The sequence below is a fragment of the Camarhynchus parvulus genome, chromosome 19 (genome assembly GCF_901933205.1).
Source record: "Camarhynchus parvulus chromosome 19, STF_HiC, whole genome shotgun sequence".
Lineage (NCBI taxonomy): Eukaryota > Metazoa > Chordata > Aves > Passeriformes > Thraupidae > Camarhynchus > Camarhynchus parvulus.
Window position 1 is genome coordinate 944114 of NC_044589.1, and position 20362 is coordinate 964475.

Here is a 20362-nt window from a genome sequence, read left to right on the forward strand (position 1 = left end):
CCATCGCCAGCGCCGCGGCGCGCGACAGTGACGTCACCGGCGGAGGAGTGACGTGCGCAGACACAGCGCCCACCGGGCGGGCACGGCGCGGTCGCTGGGCAGTGACGTCACGCAGCCGCAGCATGGCGGGCAGCGGCCGCCGGCCCGAGCACCGCGGGCCGCCCGAGCTGGTGAGCGGCCCTGAGGGACCGGGACCGTCTGGGGGGAAACGGGAACGTCTGGAGGGGGAACCGGGCACGCCTGGGGGATAACCGGGCACGCCTGGGGGGAACCGGGAACCGGGCACGTCTGAGGGGACCGGGCCTCACCGCGCCCGCCGCTCTCTCGTTGCAGTTCTACGATGAGGCCGAGGCACGGAAATACACCCAGAAGTACGGCGGGACCGGCGCTGCGGGTGTCGTGGGGCGGGCACCGGGGGCACCCACGGCGGGTGGGGGTCGGTCCTGGGTCCGGCCGGGAGGCCGGGGGGGCCGGGAGTGAGGGGCAGGGTCGGTCCTGAGGGAGTGAGGGCTGCTCGGGCCCTGCTGCTCGGGCCCTGCTGCTCGGGCCCTGCTGCTCGGGCCCTGCCGTGCGGGCCCGCTCCCGCAGTGCCGGCGGTGCCGCCCGTCGCTCACGCTGTGCTGTGCCGTGCCGCAGCTCCCGCGTGGTGGAGATCCAGTCGCAGATGTCGGAGCGGGCCGTGGAGCTGCTGGGGCTGCCCGAGGACCGTGCGTGCCTCCTCCTGGATGTGGGGTGAGCGGGGCTCTGCACAATTCCGTGGCCTAGCTGGTGCATGGGCAAGGGGGTGGCCATGTCCCTGTGCCTTCTGTGGGCTGGGGAAGAGGGACAGGCTGCTGTAACGTTGGGTGTGTGGCCAGCAGAGCCTCAGAGCAGCCCCATGAGCTCAGCACTTTTCCCCTTCCTCCCTCCAGCTGCGGCTCTGGGCTGAGTGGGGATTACATCTCTGAAGAGGGTCACTACTGGATTGGCATGGACATCAGCCCTGCCATGCTGGGTGAGCACAACCTCCCTGAGACCCTCAGAGGCCCCAGGGCTGGCAGCTGAGTGCCTGAGCTGTGCTGTGTTCCGTGCAGATGTGGCCGTGGAGAGGGAGGTGGAAGGAGACCTTCTCCTTGCAGATGTGGGCCATGGCATTCCCTTCAGGCCTGGCATGTTTGATGGCTGTATCAGGTGAGTCTGTGCCTGCAGCTGAGCTCTCCTGACAGCCCCAGAACTGCCCAGTCCCCATGGTGCACACCTGGTGAGTCACAGCCCTGTCAGCCTTGGCTCATCACTCCAGGACAAACCTCCAAAACTCTGGATGGTAGAAACATTTGTGACAGCTGCTTCCCAGGGGATGCCTGTCCTTTTGTGCTGCTGTGCTAGGAATTTTGTTGAAGGGAAGAAAGTAAAGCTGGGGATATTGTCAGGGTGGCTGAGACCTGCTCCAAGGAGGAGAACAAAGTATAATGTGGCAGAGCTTAGAGAAGTCAGTCCCTGGATCAAGGGGACAGAGGGACTTACCTGCTCAGAGAGCAGCTGGGAAGAAGCAAGGGCTGTCCATTGCTGAGCCAAAAGCTCTGGTTTAAATTGCTCTTTGGGAAAACCTGCTTGGCCAGGCAAGGGCCACAACTGAGATCTCCAGTGCTGCTCAGGATCTGTAATACTTGGAGCAGAAGTAACAGGTTCAAGCTGAAAGTGGGAACTTTTAAATGAGATACAGAGAGGAAATTCTTCCCTGTGAGGGTGGTGAAGCCTCCAGGTTGCCCAGAGCAGCTGTGCTGTCCCATCCCTGGAAGTGTCCAAGGCCAGGTGGGGCAGAGCTTAGAGCAGCCTGGGCCAGTGTGAGGTGTTTGTGCCCGTGGCAAGGGCTGGAACAAGCTGAGCTTTAGGGTCCCTTCCAGCCCAAACCATTCTGTCATTCTAGGATTTGAGCACTTGGACTAAAAGGGATGCTTGGTGATGCTTTTGTCCTTTAACTTATGCACCTTGTTAAGTTTTGTGAGTCTCCAGAGGGGTTTGTGTAGCTGTGAAACAGAAGGCAGGGCAACACAGAGGAAATGAAATGATTTCCCTGAGGCCCAGCACGTGCCTAGTGCAGGAATTCAGCTCAAAGGGAGGTGACAAGCTCTGTGAAGGAACCAATGACTCTGTCCTGAGGGTCTCATTTTCCCTCTCAGTATTTCTGCAGTGCAGTGGCTCTGCAATGCTGACAAGAAGTCACACAGCCCCCCCAAACGCCTCTACAGGTTCTTCTCCACTCTCTACACTGCCCTGGTAAGTGCCACCCTCCACCAGCCAAGGCTCTGCTGCTTTTATGGCTTTGCTTTTTAGCAAGATACTTCAAGTCAGGTGGTTTTAAGTAAATGCTGCTCTGAAGCAGGACTGGCAGGAGCAGCCACTGCCTGCCTTCCTGCCTGGTGCTGCTTCTCATCAAGCTTGCACTTGATGGTCTTGGTGGTCTTTTCCAAACCTAGCAGTTCATGATTCTGGGGTAGCTGCTGTTCCCCTGTGCCTCACTGGCTCTGTGGGCTGAGCAGCTCTCCTGGGAGCTTGTCCTGGAGGTTTTGGGGAGCAGGGAGCTCATGTTTGGGGCAGGGATGGTGACCCAGAGGGGTCACCTGCACTGGGGCAGGTGAGTGACCAGCTCTGTCTCCTGCAGGCCCGAGGATCCCGAGCTGTGCTGCAGCTGTACCCCGAGAACTCAGAGCAGGTATCAGTCAGCTGGGAGGGGTACAGGCAGAGAAATAAATCATTTACTGTTTGCATCCTGTTCTTCCTCATCAAGGCAGTGCCTGTCCCCCCTGCCACTTCTAGAGCTCTTCAGGAGCCCATAAAAATAACTTGTAAGGAGGATGCCTTGTACAGGTTCTGTTATTTCATAGATTTATAGGAGTTATAGATTTATGTGCTCTTTGTTGATGGAGTGACAAAACTATTTTTTGTCTCTTTAAAAAGGAAATAAGCTTAGAAGTTTTTCTTCTTAATTAAGTGAAAAAAAAAATTCATAAGACTTAAAAGACTTCACCTCAAACTTAAAAATAGCTAATTAGACAAAAGCCAAAAAGTCCTGCCTAAGCAATTTACTAGAAAAAGAAGAGAACAAAGAAACTAATTGCTTTTGTGAGGTGTTGTACCAGGGGCAGGAGGGCCTCTTGCACCTAGATGCATTTTTCTCTGTAAAAAGTTTTGTTATTTTGCCTTTTATTAAAAGTCACTACCACAAAACACTACCACAAAAACCATCCTGCTGATTTTATGCCTTCTAAGGTAGCTGAGCTATCTTAGGTGTGAAATAAATCTCCAAAAGCTTATGAGACCTGGCTCGAGGAAACACATATTTCATAGATTGTCTTGGGCTGAGCCTTAAAATTAAAGTGGCAAGGGAGTTGGTGTGTGGGTGGGAGTGCAGAACCAGGAGATGGGTGCAGAGCTTAGCAGGAGGAGGAGCAGTCCCTCTTGGGAATGCCCAGCCTGGTGTGGTGCTCCCAGAGCTCTTTTGGGCTTTCCTGGGGGATAATTGCTCATTAACTTTGCACCTGCTGCTTTTCCCAGCTGGAGCTCATCACTGCCCAAGCCATGAGAGCTGGATTCACAGGGGGAATGGTGGTGGATTACCCCAACAGTGCCAAAGCCAAGAAGTGAGTCCTGCATCTCTGTCTGTGTTTGGGGTGAGGCCCAGGTTTAGCAGTGGTGGTTTAGTTTTGGGTTTGTTTGTTTGTTTTTTGGTTTGGTTTGGTTTTTTTTTCCCCTGAGCTGTTCTCTCTCTCATTATTCAGTTCTGGACAGAGGTTAAAGCCTAGATCTGACTCTGTTGTAAACCATCTCAGTCTTGCCTGGGGACTGAGACTCACATGCTGAATCCCACCTTCATGCTCCTTATTCTTGTTCTTTCAGGTTTTTCCTCTGTCTCTTTGTTGGGACATCTGGCACATTACCAAAGGTGAGGCCTCCATGAGGCAGCAGAGCTGCTGTCCTGGGTGATGTGGACGAGCTGTGGGCAGTGTGGGAGCCAAACAGCTCTGTGAGTGCAGGTGTGACTTCATTTATACATTTTCTGGCAGTCACCAAGCCCTGCTCTCACATCATCACAGACTGATTTGGTTGGATCTTGTTCCACCCCCTGCCATGGCAGGGACACCTCCCACTGTCCCAGGCTGCTCCAAGCCCTGTCCAGCCTGGCCTTGGACACTCCCCAGGATGGGGCAGCCACAGCTGCTCTGGGCACCCTGGGCCAGAGCCTCACCACCCTCACAGGGGAGAATTTCTTCCCATATCCAATCTAACCCTTCCCTCTTTAAAGCTGTTCTGCCTTTTTTTTGCCATGATTTCTGGATGAGCAGTTTGTGCCTGCTCTGGTCCTTCCCCTTGCAGATCCCTGCATTCCCCTTAGTTTTGATGGGCTGTGCCTGGCCCAGAGGAGAACACAACTTCCCAATTTTGTTTTCCAGGGCCTTGGTACCGAGTGTGCCAGTGAAGAGCCACACCAGGCAAAGTTCACCAATGAGAGGTATCTCGTGGGGGCTGAGGCTGCAGGTTCTCCCTGCAGAGTGGGGGCCTTGGAGGGCTCAGCTTTACTGGAGACCACACTGCTGCAGTGGGAGAAGCAATGGGAGGGAAGGACAGGGAGGACTCACAGCAGCCCAGGAGAAAACTGCTTTATCTTCCCAAGGGACATGGGGAACAAAACTAGTTAGTTCCATGGGGCTGTGCTGCTTACCTAGAGCTGTAGGTGAGCAGTCAGTCAGGTGTGCTTTCTGTCCAGCACTGGGCTCTCCAGCTGATGCCAAGGTGTGGCAGAGGGAATGTTTACAGGGCTCATGATGGAGCCACGGAGGCAGGCTGCTGTGCCTGAGTCCTGGCATTCCCTTTTTTTCTCCTGTCCAGGTCTTAGCTGTGGCCTGGGGGTTTCTGCTGCTGGTCCTGTCTCTTCCCACAGCAGTGGTGCAGGGAGGAGCCCCTCTTGCAGCCGTTGGGAGAGACAGAACAAAAACCAGAGGAAAGTTGTCATGGCTGCCAGAAGCTTGTGGCTGCCATGTTTTCCTGCCTCTTACATTGCTGTTCTCTGCTCACTCAGTCTAAGGGCTGTCTGGTCTTGGAGGGCAGTAGCAGAGCAGGGAACGTTGGAGGAAGCCTGACTTTGTCTGCCTTGCTTGGAGTAGAGCAGACAAGGGGAAGGTGGTTGTGCATGAGCCTGTAATGCCCTGAGACCCCAGGAGCAGCATGGTGCTGGTGTGACACGGGGTGTGGCCTGGGGGAGTTCATGGGTCAGGATCCCTCAGCTCCGAGCCAGGGCTGGAATCGGCCTCAGCCTCCTCCAGTGTGTCTGGAGTTTGGCCCCCTGCCCCAGTGCTGGCTCAGCCTCTTGCCCAGCGTGGTGGGAGGGAAACTCACTAATTCTGGGTGACAATCCTCTGGGGCAGAGAAATGTGCCCCCACACCTCAGCTCCTCTCCAGCTGCTGTCCCCTCTCCCCCCAGGACACGGTTCAGGAATGTCAAGGGCAAGTCTGTGAAGAAAAGCCGGGACTGGATCTTGGAGAAGAAGGAGCGCAGACGGCGCCAGGGCAAGTGAGTCCAGCTGAGTGCTGCCTCAGGGGCTGTCACTGCCCAGCCTCCTGCCACAACCCTGCTCCCTCCCCTCCCGAGTGCCCTGCAGGTGGGGCTGAGCTGTTCCTGCTGTTCCCACAGGGAGGTGCGGGCAGACACCAAATACACGGGGCGGAAACGCCGGCCTCGCTTCTGAACTGCTCTGGACACTGCTGCCATGCAAGGTGGCATGGGGGTGCCTCCAGAGAGCCTCCTGTGGATGGCACAGATGGCACCCCACACCTGGGGACTTGCTGGGACTGGTCACTGTGGCTCTTAAAGGTACAGACTGGCTCAGGTGCTGCCGAACAGCAAAGCTTCCAGCCCTGTTTCCCTGGAGAGGGTGCAGACAGTGCTCTGGCACTGCTGCTGGGCAGTGCTCTACAGTGCCATCATTACCTTCCAGAGTGCAGTGAGCCAGCTGAGCTCCAGGTAAGCCAGGATGTGATATCCAGTTCCTCACTAAAGAGTCAAAAAGTTTCAAGTGTTTGCTGGTGTCCTGTGTCCTGCCCTTGGTGCTGGGAGTACTGAGGTGGGAATATGGTACCTCATTCCCTGCCAGCTTCCCCTCTACCTGCAGAGGATCCACGATGTCAAGGTGTAGATCCATGAGGACAAAGTTGCTCCTGACTCAAGTGTTATTCCACTACCCATTTACTCCTGTTGGTGCTTGGCACCAAGCCCATCCTGTTTGCTTTAGTGCTTCCAAGCTGCTGGGGCTGACTGAACCCCCCTCATCACCTCTTCCCTTCCCTTGAAACAAGGAGAGGTTCCACCCAGAGCTTTACAGTTACAAATGTTTATTCTACATAAAAATTCCACAAAATGGGAAGCTGTTTTGCACCCAAAGCCTCGGGAGAAGAAAGGAATGCTAGCAGGAAGGGAAAGAGGGAAGGAGAAGAGAGGCAACATACAGTGTCATCCAGCCCAGTGAGACAGAGCAAGCCAGGGTCAAGATCCACATAGAAAACAAGGACACTTAGCTCACAGTACAGCAACAGTAGAACTCCACGGGGGGCTCGGAAAGCCTTCAAGTACATTAATTACAAAAAAAAAAAAACCAAAAAACAAAAAAAAACCCAATCCCCAGTTCGAGTGCAAGCTGTGCGTGCCCCACACTGCTCATGGAATACTGCATCAACACGCTCCCGGCGTGGGGAGGGCAGGTGGCACCTGGAACAGAGGTGGTGGAACCCAAAGGACAAGCGGGTGCAGGTTGGGGGCTGGAAAGAAAAGGTGAAACATCTTCCCAAAGCACAACCACACTTTTGGTGATTTGGTCTGTACATGCAACGACAGGTGGGTGAAAAGGAACTCAATGGGGCTTCCCGTAGTGCAGGGGTAATTATTGCACCAAAACACCCTCCCCTCACAGCGAGGACAGTGTGAGCCTGCCTGTGGGGCAGCAGTGGCTCCTCGTCTCCCTGCCTTTGGAGCCCAGCACTGCTGCTGCCCACAGGATCCCAGCAAAGTGCCAGCGGCCCTGACTGGCCCCATCTGACTCCTGCTGCTGTGGGGGCTGCTGGCAGGGGTGGTGCCAACAAGGAGCAAGGGCCAAGAACCCCCCTTGAGGCAGTTCCTGGCCTTGTGCCTTGACAGGGGTGCCACAGCCCTGATGTCAGGTGAGCTTGTGCCACTAAAGCCGCTGCCTGGAAGAAAAAAAAGTCACCTTGTGCTAGCAGTTGGCATGGCTGCAGGGCAGGAGCATGGCTGCAGGGCAGCAGCCTGGGAGGAGGGTTTTCCTGCCTGCCCAGTGTTATTGCTTCCTGGAGGGGCCCTGGGGCTCTTGCTGGCCTGGCAGAGCAAGCATGGACAGCAGTGGCAGGGAGCTGCTGAGGGACAGAAGCATGGCCACTCCCTTTTCCCCCTGGAGCAGAGCCCCTGCCCTTGGCTGCCTCCTAGCCCTGCCTGCACGGTCCTGGTGCCCCAAGCCCTTCAGTGCCTGCAGGCTGCAGTGCTGGAGCTCACATCAGTGCTGTGGGACTGTGAAAGAAGGGGGCTCTGGGCTGGGCTGTTCCCATGGCTGCACCCCGAGGGGCTTGGACTGGGCAGTGTGGGGAACCAGGCTGGACCCCCTTCCCAAGGGAGCTGTGTGCAGCAAGGGGCTCTGTGGGGTGACAGTGGCAGAGAAGCCGTGTCAGGGCTGGCCCTGGGGCAGGCAGCCCTCTGGCTGCAGCCTCTGCCTCTCCCCTGCACCCAGGGGCACACACACAGCCAGTGCCTGAGCCACAGCACCCTGCCAGCTTGTGGAGCAGCCCTGCCCTGGTGCTGGTGGGGCTGGGAGGTGACACTGCCCGAGGCTGGAATACTGGCTGCCATCAAGTGTCCCTTTTCTGCTGCCAGCACCTGACAGCCAGCCCCTGTCCCAGAGTGGCAGAGAGTCCTACCTGGGCACTCCTGGGGTGCTTTGGCATGTGCACAGGCCAGCCAGAGCCCTGGGGTCTGCAGAGGAAGGTGAGGGCAGAGCCCTGGCCCTAGCCTGAGGCAAACAGGCAATGGCAGTACTGGACCCCCCTGAGCTACCAGTGAGACCCCCACAGCAGCTGCAGCGGTGTCATGGGCATGGCAGAGGGCACGCAGAGGGCACAGGGCACCCAGGCTGTCCCACAGCTCCCCACTGAGAGCAGGAGCCTCACTGGGTGGCTGGGCAGGAGGGCACGGTGCCAGGAGGTGGCAAACAGGCAGTGGGGCACCGGCCTGTTCAGAGCCAGACTGGAGACAGGAGGAGGGAGGCTGCTACTCCTGGCTTGCAGGGGGCTGGATGCAGCAAGGGCTGCTCCTGGCACCACAACAGGAGAGAGCCCAACTGCTTCTAACCCCCAGCCATGGGTATGAAAGAGCAAGGCTGGAGCAGCCCTGCTTGCAGGTGAGTGCTGCCAGGGGCTGTGGGTATCAGCAACAGCCCCAAACCCCGGCAGGCAGAGTCCAGCCTGTGGGCAAGGGCAGCCAGGGCACCGTGTGCCAGGGCTGAGAGCACTGCAGGATGAGCAGCCAGGGGAATTCACTGGCCTTGGACTCTCTGTGCCACCCTGCCCTGTCAGGCCAGCCCCACGTGCCCTATTCCTGTCCCCAGGCAGCTGTGATGGCCCCAGGCAGCAGCTCCTTATTCCACACTGCTCCATCAGGCACCTCCAGCCTTTGGCACCCTGCTGGGGCGAGGGCTCATGTAGGGAGGGGAGGAGTGGCAGGGATGGAGCCCCAGAGCCAGACACAGTCACTGGCCAGGCAGGGCTGGGCAGAGCACACCCCTGGGGAAGGGCCCCGGAGAGAAGCAGCCCGAGGGAAGGTGTTTGCAAGCACAGATGCGGCCGACAGACATGAGAGCTGGAGGTGATGGGCAAGCTGGGGAGGTTGACTGGGCACCACACTCCCGAGGACCCCTGACCCCATCATCCCTCCCTCCCTCCCTCCTGTCACACACACTGCCCAGCACAGGATGAGCAGCAGCAGTCTCCCACCCCCCAGCCAGCCCCCAGCCTGCAGCAGTGATGAGAGCTCGGGTTTCCCCCCAGGGTCCCCCTCGCAGCCATCACCAGGGCCGGCCCCCGCCCGCCCCGGGGCCGGAGCTCCCTCCACACAGACGCACCGCACCGCACACACAGCGTCACAAACAACCATGCATGAAACTGAAATGCTGCTGGGAGGCTCCGGGGCTGCGCGGGGGGCTCCGGGCGGCTGCAGCCCCACGGCACGCGCGGCTCCATCCATCGCACACTGATAGTCCCGGGGGCAGCCTAGCCGAAAATGCCGCCGAAGGTGGAGGCGATGACGATGCCCAGGATCACACAGCAGATTATGATCATGATCTTCTTCTGCTCAGGTGGCCCAGCAGCAGCAGGGAGAGAGGGAGAGGGGATGGTGAGTGTTGGGGCAGGCTGGACCCAGGAGTTCAGAACAGCAGTCTGTCCTGCTCCCCTTTGCCCATGGCAGGCTCTGAGCAGCACCTTGGGAGCCAGAAGGGCTCTGGCAGCCCTGGGCAGGGGGGGACACTCCTGCTTCTGCCCTGAGCTGGCCTCCAGGTCCCCAAGCTGATACAGGAGCAGGACAGACAGCTGGCACTGTGCTCAGACTCTGAGCTGAACCATGACCTTTCCCTATTTTTATTTTGCATGGGCTGTGGCTCTCAGAGCATGTTGCTATCTTACTGCAAAAGCCCCATATTTTTCGGTGATTTCTCAGGGGCAGCTTTTCACAGCGCTGACTCTTTCTTCTTCACAGCACAGCTAACAAACTCTAACTCTCTTCACAGCACAACTCACTCTTTTTCAGCACTCATCTTCATTGGACACAGCTGTGGCCTGTTAAGGGCAGGCTTGCTCCTAACTGGTAATTAGTACAGCTGCAACTCCTCAGAGGTGAGATTACTTTCTGCACTATTTTCTTACATTCTGTCTTCCCACAACAGCATGCCTGGTCCAGGGGTCCACCTTGTCCTTTTTCCTCCCCCCAAGCAGCACCCCTGTCCTATGGCTCAGTGCAGCTTTCACAGTCTGTGCTGGGAGATCTGCAACCCTCAGGACCTGCTCCCAGTGGTGTGGGGCAGTGAGGTCCCTGGGCACCTACAAAGCTGTGCCAGGCTGCCCTGTGCCTGGGATGGAGGTGTCGGCAGTGCAGGCAGGGGCAGATGGGCCCCAGACAGAGCTGTGACTTGGAGCATCCCATGAACTGTCCCCCCTTGGTCAACCCCCAGGCCCTCAGCCCTGGAAACATTAACTACTTACCACAGAGTCATCCCTCCCAAAGGGAAAAACAGTCTCCCATGGACTTGGTGTCGCAACTTCCTCTGGTTTCTCCTTCCCCTGTCACTGGCTTGGTACCCCTGGTGGCCACCTGCCTTCCCCTGGTGGCCAGGCCCCCTGCCCAGCCCTTAGCTCTGCCCCCACCCCTTCCCCTTTATAAGCTGCCTGCTCCACCTGGGTTTTCTCTTTCCCTGGGTTTGTCCTTTGGTGACAGTGTTACTCTGCTGGAATAAACCCTTGCAAAAGAGCCTTTCGTGCCTCTATCACTGAGCCAGCTGTGGTGAGTGTTGAGTGGAGGTGTGACTGCATTGCCTGAATGTTAACTCAGCCTGGCTCTCCACAGGAGAGGCTTGCTGGGGACAGGGGACAGGCAGCAGCACCTATCACTGTAACACCGCATTTTCAGTGACTCACCCGTCTGGCTTTGCTCTGGTACTTCACGGCCTTTTTGGTGTCGGACACGGCCCTCTCCACGTAGTCCACCGAGTGCTCCACGTTGTACTCGATGCGGTCAATCATCTCTCCCTGCAGGGGGACACAGCCCGCCCGCCCGCGCACAGCTGAGCTCGCTGCCGCTCTGCCGCTGCCAGCCTGCGGGGGGACGCGGCCCTGCCCGGCAGCCCTGCACAGAGAGAGAACCATCAGCTGCCTGCAGGTACTGCGTGTTTCCTGCCCTGGACTGCATGCCCCGTCCCAGAGCATCTCTGTGCACAGCCCAGCAGGGAGACGAGCAAGGGTGAGGGACAAGGGAGCTCCCAGCCCGCTCCTGGCGCTGACCTGCCCAATATTTCAGGTGACATCAAAGCCCCAACAGGATCTACACCAGCACCACACGCTGCTGGAACACGAGGCATGGCAGGGGCAAGGACAGTGCCAGCAGCACCATGAGGGATGCCCAGGAAACCACACACGAGCGGGGACCAGGGACTGCTGCTCCCACCCGCACATGCACTGCACCGAGGGCAGGAGGCTCTGCAGCAAGGCCAGCCAGCACTGAAGGGACCGAAGGGCTCTGCAGCAAGGCCAGCCAGCACTGAAAGGGACGAACGGGGTCTGCAGCAAGGCCAGCCAGCACTGAAGGGCCCTCCAGGGACCCCTGCCCTCTGCCCCTGCTGCAGGTAGGCTGGGACTGGGGGCTCCTCTGGGGGTGGGGACACGGGCTGGGGCAAGCTCCTCCAGCCTTGTTCACCTCCTTTGGCCCCATCCTGACCGGGCAGGCAAACAGCCAGGTCTGCAGCAGCTGGACAGGACTGGCAGGAGTGGGAGATTGAAGCCCTGTGTCCTCCTGGATGGCATGGAAGGAATTGAGGCCACAGAGCCATGGGCTATGAGCCAGCAACTCTGCAATGCCCATTTCTCAACTTAATGCTGAGCACTGAGCCCAACCAACTGCTCCCTGTCTTGTGTAAAACTGCTGCTGCTTCTTCCTACCTGTGCCATGCCAGGGCAGGGCAGAGCTGCCAGCCCTGCTGCCTGCCCAGTGCCCTTCTATTCCCAGTGCCAGCAGCTCTGAGCTTCTCACCCACTGGACAAGGGTGCTGGCACTGTCCAGCCCTCAGAGCAGGGCATAGAATCATGAATTCCCACATATGTCCCCCACTGCAGGCAGGACAGGCCACCAACAGCACAGTGCCCTGGTGACCATCCCAGTGCCATGCAAGCAGCAGCCATGCAGGAGCAGCCATGCAGAGCAGAGCATGCAGCACCAGGGGCTTTACCTGCCACCGACGTCTCCTCAGGCCATGGCAGCATGGCAGGCAAGAAGGGGGGTGAGCAATGACACAGGAGCCCGTGCCTGGCTCAAGGGACTGGTGCCACGGGCTGGCAGCACAGCCCAGGGGCCACCCCGAGCTCACCCAGCTGGGCCTGGTGCTCCAGGGAAGGTGAAGGAATCTCCCCCTGCATGGCAGCCACCCAGTGCCCTCCTCCTGAGCCCCTCACTGAGCCTCCCACCCCAGACACACAGCACCCCAGCCCTGGGGAGCCCAGCTCAGCCCCATGGGAGCCATGCTGCTCCTGGATGTGCTTTTTCCTCTCAGCACCCACCCAGGCAGGGGAGCACTGCTCTCCAGCCTCCTCACCCACCACAGGGAGCCCCCATCACCCTGCAGGTGAGCCCTGGGCTGCAGCTTTTCCCCACCTGGCTCTCCACCAGCATGGCCATGTCCATGAACATGTCGTGCAGCTCTCGGATGCTGTTCTCCAGCTTGATGATCTCACTGTGCCGTGTCTCAATCTCGTTCAGAGCCTGCTTGGTGATGTTTGAATCCATGATGATCTGCAGAGACAACAAGGCTATTGAGCACCACGCTCACACCCAGCTCCAGCGGGTCTGAGCACCAAGACTCAGTCTGGGACTGGGGGCACCAAGAGAGGGCTGAGCAGGAGCTGCAGAGCCACCCCTAGCCAGGGGGTTTGCAGCAGGGTGCTGGGATTCAGACTGCTCCAGCAGATCCTCAGGCCAGACCTGAGCCCCCAGGCCCCCTCCTGCATGGGCTGTGTTCATTTCTCATACTGAGGCCACTGTGGCAGCACACCCAGCAGCATCCCTGGTGCTGGGGGCTGGCTCAGCTGTGGCAGAGCTTACCCCAGAGGAGAAGATGGCCGGGTTGCCGCTCTCCAGCATGTCCTCCAGCTCCTCGCTGGTGGTGGTCCTGCCAGCTGCAACCACACAACACAGGTCAGCCAGGAGCCCCCTGAACCCACCACGGGTCCCACAGGCTCCGAGGAAATTCCCCCACGAGTGGAACAGAGCAAAGCTTTCAGCCCCAGGAGCACACGGGGCAGTTTGGGGGCTGCCCTCTCACAGCCTGGCTCTGACACACCTCATGTTAAGGGCGTCAAGCTGCCAGCTTGGCTGAGCTCACACAGGAATGCCCTCCTGGGCACAATGAGCATTCCTGCAGAGCAGGGAGCAGTGCTGAGGGACAGCAGCAGCACCCAGTGTCTGTGAAGGAGCAGAGATGGGGAAGGAGCCACAGGCAGGTGTGCTCTGGACAAACCCTGTCCCCAATGCCATGAAGGACACTGGGCTCAGCTGCCCTGCCCAGGTTCTGGCCCTGCTGCTGTAGCCATGGCACAACAAGCAAGGCACAACTTCCCAAGAATATTTCTGGGATTCGCATTCTCGAAACCTCAGAGAAAGAAGAAACGCTTTTCTCATACATCATCCTTGAAAAAACGCAGAAAAATGAAGTAAAAAAACACCACCTGCAAATTGTTTACACTTAACAAGTTATCACATCCTTACAACTCCCTAAAAGTTCTCACAAGCTGCTGTGATAAACACTTGCTGTTTCTCTCTCTCTGTCCCATAGCATCCACATCCAACCACCAGAAGCCAGGCTCTGTCCTGCCCCCTCCATGTCTCTGGGGGCCTCCAGCCCCATGGCTCCTCTAAAAACAATTCACCCACACCTGGAGAAAAATGTGGTTCCTTCCCTTCCCCACCCCATGCAGAGAGAGATTCTGATGCCTCCATGGGTGGCACTGATCTCTGCATTAAGTGCAGTGAATTTCCTGGGCTAACAGCCATGAGGGACACATGGAGTTACAGCCAGACAGATGGAGATGCTGGGCAGGACACTGGGGGCTGCCCAGTGGGATGGGGAGGGTGAGCAGGTCACCTGGGACAGGGCAGGTGACACCCACTGGTGTGAGCAGGGCAGGCAGGCAGGAACAGCTGATGAAGTGACTCCCCCAAGCCTGAGGGAACCAAAACCTGCAGAGCAGGGCTGGGGCCTGCAGATGCTCCCCTGTGACATGCCCCTGCGGCCTGTGGCACTGAAAAGGACAACAGCATCCTCCAGGATGGGTCCAGGGCACCTCAGAGTGGGGAAACAGGGCAGAGCCCAGCACAGCTCTGACACATGGGCAGAGGCTGGAGCTCTGTGTGAGGCTGGTCTAGACAACCACGACCTGGTAGTGACCCCAAAGCCCTGAGAAGCTGCTGGTTGGAGTCCCAAAAACAACCTGAGGGGGTTCACAGATGCATGTGAGGCTGAGCTTTGCCACTGTGTACTCATAGATTTCAGGATCAGTCAAGCTCCCACCTTCCCCAGCTCTGAGAGGGGGCCCCAGAGAAGGGCCCCCAGAGGAGAAGGGTCCCCAGCTCATTTCTACACACCACTACATGTTTTAGAGTGACAGAGCACCACTCCCACCACGGATGATCCACCACAAGCCTTGCCAGCTTTTCTTGCTGTTGGCTCCTCGCTCTGGGCTGACCCTGCCCTGCTCCCAGGAAAGGAGAACAAGGGACCAAGCAGCACAAATTTCTAAACCCTCCTGTGGATGTGCCCAGCTCTGAGCAGTCACTGCCCAGCTGCTGTCCATGGAGAGCAGCTTGCTCTGCCAAATGCCAGCTCTTGAGACAGGAGATGCCACATCCCTGATGGGCAGAGGTGGGATGGGATGTGGGAATCACATCCTCATCCTCTCCCTCCTGCTGCCTCACTGCCCTAATGCAGAGCACAGGTAAAAGCAGCACTGAGGTGAAGGATGAGAGCAAATCCCATGGATTAACAGCTGGGCAGGCACTGCTGGCCTGGCACAGCTGCTCAGGAAGAACTTGCTTTAATGCTGAGCCAAGCCTGGGGCATGGAGGCTGCATCTCACCCACACCACCAGCACAGCACCTGCCAAACAATCACCAATTGTTTAACATAACCAACCTGCAGGACCTCAGAGGACCTCCCAGGAAAGCCACTGCCTCATAACTGGGCTCCATGGTTTGGCTTCCTGGCCTGTCATCAGCTCCTGCACAGCACTAAAATCAGCTCTAAGTGTCCTGGGTACCTGCCTGATCTGCTGCTCCCATTCCCACAGGGCCCTGGCACAGCCAGAAATGGCAGTGAAAGGATGGAGCCACTGCAAGGCAGCACCGAGGGAGAAGAGCCTGGGGGAACACTCCTGCCCCAAAATTTGGTGAAACACTGGAAAATCCTGAGCATTGGACCTGTGCCTCCCTAGAGAGCTCCAGAGTACACCTGCCTCTTACTTGGCATCTCCAGCAATTAAAGTTTCTTGGGGAGAAGCAGCTCTGCCAACAAGAGAAGAAGGAGGAGCAAACTCAGCCCTAAAGGTGGCAAGGAGAGAACAGAGAGAGACAATGCCCAGGTCACTGCAAACTCTGGGACAGGTGAATGTGAAACCACTGAGGAGACTTCAAAGCACAGTAAAGGCCCTGTAATGCTCAGCTGGACAGAGTGACCATCCCTAGTGACCAGCTCCCAGGGCATGGGGCAGGAGCAGCCCTGCCAGGGTGTGGGGGAAGCTCCCAGGGAAGCCTCTGGTGCCACAGCTCAGTGCCAGAGCCCAGCTGACACTGGATGGCAGTCTGTCCAATCCTGCATGCAGATGCCTATAAATAGGGAAGCAGCTCAGGGCTGAAGGAGTCCAATGGTCCATGGCCAAATGAGGGCTCAGCTGGGCTCTCCAGGCTGGCAGCACCCCTGGGCTGGCAGCATCCCTGCTCCCAGCAGCATCCCTGCACAAGCACCTGCAGAGCCACAGCTGGGGCTCACACTGAGGACAAGGCACCTTCCCCAGGCTGGGATCCTCTGCCTGGAGCTGGCTTTTCAACACTTATAGACACAAGTCAGGAGAAGGGAGTGCTCCCATCCCAAGAATTCCCTTCCCTGTTTCCATGTTTAGCTAAGTTCATCCATGAAGAAGAGCACCCCGAGGAAGGACAAGCACACACAGGAATCAGGAATTCCTGTGAGCTTCTTTGAATTAAAAATTAGCTGCAAACACAGAAGGAATCCCTCTCCTTGTGATCCCCGTGCTCTCTCTGCAGCATTTTGGGGTGTAATTTGCTGGAAGCACTTTGCCACAGGAACTCAAGGTCCCACCCCACAGGAGCTGTGTTCCAGCCACTCCCAGGGGCTCCTGTGCATCCCAGGAGCTCTGCCCAGCTGTGGGAGTGTCGCCCTGATTTTTTAAGATTTTCTAAGCCTTCTGATGTTGACATTCTTGTAGCGAACTTTCTCACACACTTTCTGTAAATAACTCATTGTTTTGCATTCTTTTATGGAGGAGGAGAAATTTGATGGACTGTTGGTTTGTACAGTGTCATTGGAGAGGTGGCACTGTCACCCTCCAATCCACTGTCATTTCTGGAAAACTATAAATGTTGGAGTCAGAAAATAAACTTCCCTTTCTCTGAATGATCACATTCACTCCTCCCTCAGGGGACACCTGCTGATAACAGCTATTGAATGTCCCTGCATGGCTGATAAGAACTACAGCATCCCACTGGGAGATGTGAGCCCAGAGGGAGGAGCCAAGCATTGCTACCTGGATATAATCTGGAGATTCTGGAACACCAGCACGGCTTCTCTGCTGGATTTCCCAGAGGAACAGCAGCTGCCTCTTCCCCTGGATCTTCAGAGGCAGAGACTGCACCTTTCTCCAGGATCCCTGCTCCAGCAGAACCACCCCTGACACTGCAGGAGGGCTGCAGCCACAATTCCAATGGGATTGCTGCCAACACCCTGACCCACAGGGTGTCAGGCTGGGTTCTGACTCTGTCAGTGCTGTTTTGGTTTACTGCATTGTTTATTTTATCCTTTTAATTTTTTCTTCCCTATTAAAGAACTGTTATTTCCTGCTCCCATATTTTTTGCCTGAGAGCCCCTTAATTTAAAATTTACAGCAATTTGGAGGGGTGGGGAGGGTGCACATTTTCCATTCCAGGGGAGGCTCCTGCCTTCCTTAGCAGACTCCTGTCTTTCCAAACCGAGACAGGGAGCAGCTCTGCTCCACTGGGAGTGTTCAGGCCGTGGCACACAGGGCCCTGTGCCCCATGGCAGGGTTGGTTACTCACTGATCTCCAGCTGCCTCTGGATCCGGCCCTTGCAGCGCTCCCGGTAGTCGGTCTGCGTGGCGTTGTACTCCGACATCACCTCCACGAACTTGCGGGACAGCGTGGAGTGCTGGGGGGGACACAAGGGGACAGCAGGCTCAGAGTGCCACAGACATGTTTCATGAAAAATCCTTTTGCTAGGGATCTTTTCTCCTGAGAAGCTGAGAGGCCTCAGGAACGAAATGTAAACAATGATTATCTGCTGCTGTGGAATGCAACAGGTGCATCTGTGATTGGTCCATGTGAGTTGTTTCTAATTAATGGCCAATCACAGCCCAGCTGGCTCAGACTGTCTGGTCAGTCACAAGATTTTATTATCATTCCTTTCCTTGCTAGTCTTCTGATGAAATCCTTTCTTCTATTCTTTTATAATATATCATTTCAATAGAATCATAATATACAATATATATGTTATTCTAATATATTATATATTCTATTCTTTTATAATATATTATTTCAACAGAATCATAATATATAACATATGTGTTATATATTCTATATATTATTCTTATATAGTATATATGTATTATATATTCTATTCTTTTATAATCTATCATTTCAATAGAATTCTTTTATTCTTCTATAATATATAATTTTCTTTTAATATAATATATATAATAAAATAATAAATCAGCCTTCTGAAACATCCCTCTGGATACTGGGGAGACAAACACTGCAGGAGCTCAGGGACCAGCCAAGTCAGAAGCCAAAGCTCCACAGTGGAGCAGTGTCACATTGCCCACCTCAGGGCTCTGTACCCTGGCCAAGAGGTGTCCCCTGTACTCAGGGAAATGCTAAGAATTGCCCAGATTGCAAGAAAACTTCCCAACTCCCTGACTGAGGGAGTTTGGGTTTCTCAGCCTGTGCATAACCCCCTGTGAGAGCCACAGATCTACATCTGGATCCCAGCCCAGCTGATAAAGAGCAGCACTGGCTGCCCCTGTTGCCTTTATCCCTTTAATGGTTTGCTAAAACACATCCCTGGTTGCAGAACAAGGCTCTGAGATGCTTTGTGTTCACCCACACCTCCCAGACTGCTCTGCAGTGATGCAAGGACAGATTCCAGGCTGGAGCAATGGCTGCACTCCACCAGGTGCTCTCTCACCAAAGCAGCACCAGGAAGCAGAAATTACACACCAGCTCTGCATGGCTGGGCAGGAGAACAGAGCTCCAGGCAGAGAAATCCACTCCATAGCCAAGCACAGGCCTGTTGTCATCTTATTGCAGGGGTTCCATACTGCTGTCTCCTATCACAATAGCTTCACACCTTCTTGGTGTTTTCTCATGGGCATCTCCTCAGAGCACTGACTTTCTTCCTCACAAAGCAGTCAACAAACTCCAGCTCCCTTCTCACCCAGCCACCCCACTCTTTTATAGCATCTTCTTCTCACTGGTCACAGCTGCGGCCTGTTAAAGTCAGGCCTGCTCCTAATCTTTGCTAATTGGCCCAGCTGCAGCTCCTTAGGGGTGAGATCACTTTCTACACTATCTTTATTTTCTTATGTTCTATCCCTCTGCACAGGCCTCCTCTCCAGCACTTCTGGGACCCCTGAGCTGCCCCTTGCACCCTCCCCTCCCCGTCAGAGGCTCACCTGAGTTTTCCTTATCCGCAGGTCGGCCGATGACCTGTTCAGCCCCTCCTCTTGTTCGATGCTCTGCTCGATGCCTGAAGGGCACAAGGACACATTAGTTTGTTGTTTTGGTGTGATTTCAGGGTTTACCTCAGAACCTCAGGTCCCTCCCCTGAAGATTCCCTCCCAGGTGTGTCAGTCACCTCTCCTTTCCCCTCCCAGCACTGCCTGTCAGTCCTGGCATTCCAGAAGGGCACTGAGTGATTGGCAGATCCAAAGGATGCCCTGTACCCCTGGGGGGCATTGGGCCATCCAGGTGTCCTCTGTCCCTTTGTCCCTCCCCTCCTGTCCCTGCTTGGTGGCTCCCTGCCCCTTCCCTGCCCCTCTCCCCGGGGTTCAAAGGAGCAGCAGCCACGGGCTCAGGGAGTTCTGTTGGAGCTGGGGCTGCATTCAGAGGCCTGTGGGCCAGAATAAAGCTCTGGATCCAAACCCTCCATCAGAACCGACTCCTTTCCTTCACCATCGCCTTAAAGCTTCTCCACACAGGGAAACCTGAGGAGCAGCCCCTGGTATGGGGGGAAGCTCCATCCCAGCACCACCAGAGCTCCTGCAGGCCTGGACTTGTCTGCAGTGCCCAGCTGCAGCACCCAGCCAGCCCAAAGTGTCTGTGGGTGAAACACCACACACCAGCCAGCCAAAAGTGTCTGTGGGGTGAAACACCACACACCACCCAGCCAGCCCAAAGTGTCTGTGGGGTGAAACACCACACACCCAGCCAGCCAAAAGTGTCTGTGGGGTGAAACACCACACACCAGCCACCAAAAGTGTCTTGGGTAAACACCACACACCAGTCAGCCAAAAGTGTCTGTGGGGTGAAACACCACACACCAGCCAGCCAAAAGTGTCTGTGGGGTGAAACACCACACACCAGCCAGCCCAAAGTGTCTGTGGGGTGAAACACACACACACCAGCCAGCCCAAAAGTGTCTGTGGGGTGAAACACCACACACCAGCCAGCCAAAAGTGTCTGTGGGGTGAAACACCACACACCAGCCAGCCCAAAGTGTCTGTGGGTGAAACACCACAGTTGCCACTATTTGGTTCAGCCTGAGGGCCAGACAAGCTCAGGCACGTCCTGTCTGGCTATAATGGTAATTATTCCAATAGTTTGTGCTCTTTGGAGAACAACCACTGAATCACTCAGGCTGTAAAAGACCTCCAAAATAATCAAATCCAACCTTCCACTGATTACCTCAAGCCCATGAAGCCACTCTGCCAAATGGGACATGTGCTCATTTTTGGAGCACTTCCAGGGATGGTGACTCCACCACTTTGCCAGAGTGGCTGCTCCAGTGCTTAACCAAAGGGAAGGGATTGCTTGCCAAAGGGACTGTGGAACACTGGATCAAGGGGCAGCTGGTGCTGGGCACTTCCCAAACCCTGACTCCAGCGTTCAGCCTGGCAGCAAAGCTCTGTTCCATGACTGCAAAGCACCTGGTGCCTGGCCCCTGGCTGTGATTTGGGGCTGAAAGGGCAGCACTGTCACCCCCAGGCTGCTGAGCCAGGATTTCCACACAAAATCAATGTTGTGCTTAGGTCTGACTGCCAGCATTCAAAC

At 56.3% G+C, this 20362-nt stretch overlaps 2 protein-coding genes and 1 non-coding gene across 4 annotated transcripts in view; 2 read left to right on the plus strand and 1 right to left on the minus strand.

The window, feature by feature from the left end:
• The first annotated feature begins 102 nt into the window (after nucleotides 1-102).
• BUD23 (BUD23 rRNA methyltransferase and ribosome maturation factor) lies at nucleotides 103-6050 on the plus strand. Its single transcript, XM_030962675.1, has 12 exons — nucleotides 103-170; nucleotides 334-371; nucleotides 637-732; nucleotides 912-994; nucleotides 1074-1170; nucleotides 2160-2256; nucleotides 2642-2692; nucleotides 3535-3620; nucleotides 3877-3922; nucleotides 4431-4489; nucleotides 5459-5548; nucleotides 5669-6050. Exons 1-12 carry the CDS (start codon nucleotides 123-125, stop codon nucleotides 5721-5723), a joined length of 846 nt encoding a protein of 281 aa, XP_030818535.1. The 5' UTR covers nucleotides 103-122; the 3' UTR covers nucleotides 5724-6050.
• On the plus strand, nucleotides 4905-5037 carry LOC115911794. Its single transcript, XR_004061292.1, has one exon.
• Nucleotides 6051-9060: 3010 nt separating the features above from the next.
• STX1A (syntaxin 1A) overlaps nucleotides 9061-20362 on the minus strand; it is a 69334-nt gene continuing 58032 nt past the window's right edge. Inside the window, exons 5-10 of one of the 2 annotated variants that reach the window (XM_030962674.1) lie at nucleotides 18766-18839; nucleotides 17135-17243; nucleotides 12893-12966; nucleotides 12446-12583; nucleotides 10720-10830; nucleotides 9061-9378 (exon numbers count right to left, since the gene is read on the minus strand). In XM_030962674.1, the coding sequence (XP_030818534.1) occupies nucleotides 9301-9378; nucleotides 10720-10830; nucleotides 12446-12583; nucleotides 12893-12966; nucleotides 17135-17243; nucleotides 18766-18839 (584 nt within the window). In that variant the 3' untranslated portion in view covers nucleotides 9061-9300. Of the gene's footprint in view, nucleotides 9379-10719; nucleotides 10928-12445; nucleotides 12584-12892; nucleotides 12967-17134; nucleotides 17244-18765; nucleotides 18840-20362 lie in introns of both variants that reach the window. The other variant, XR_004061278.1, reaches the window with a different exon arrangement.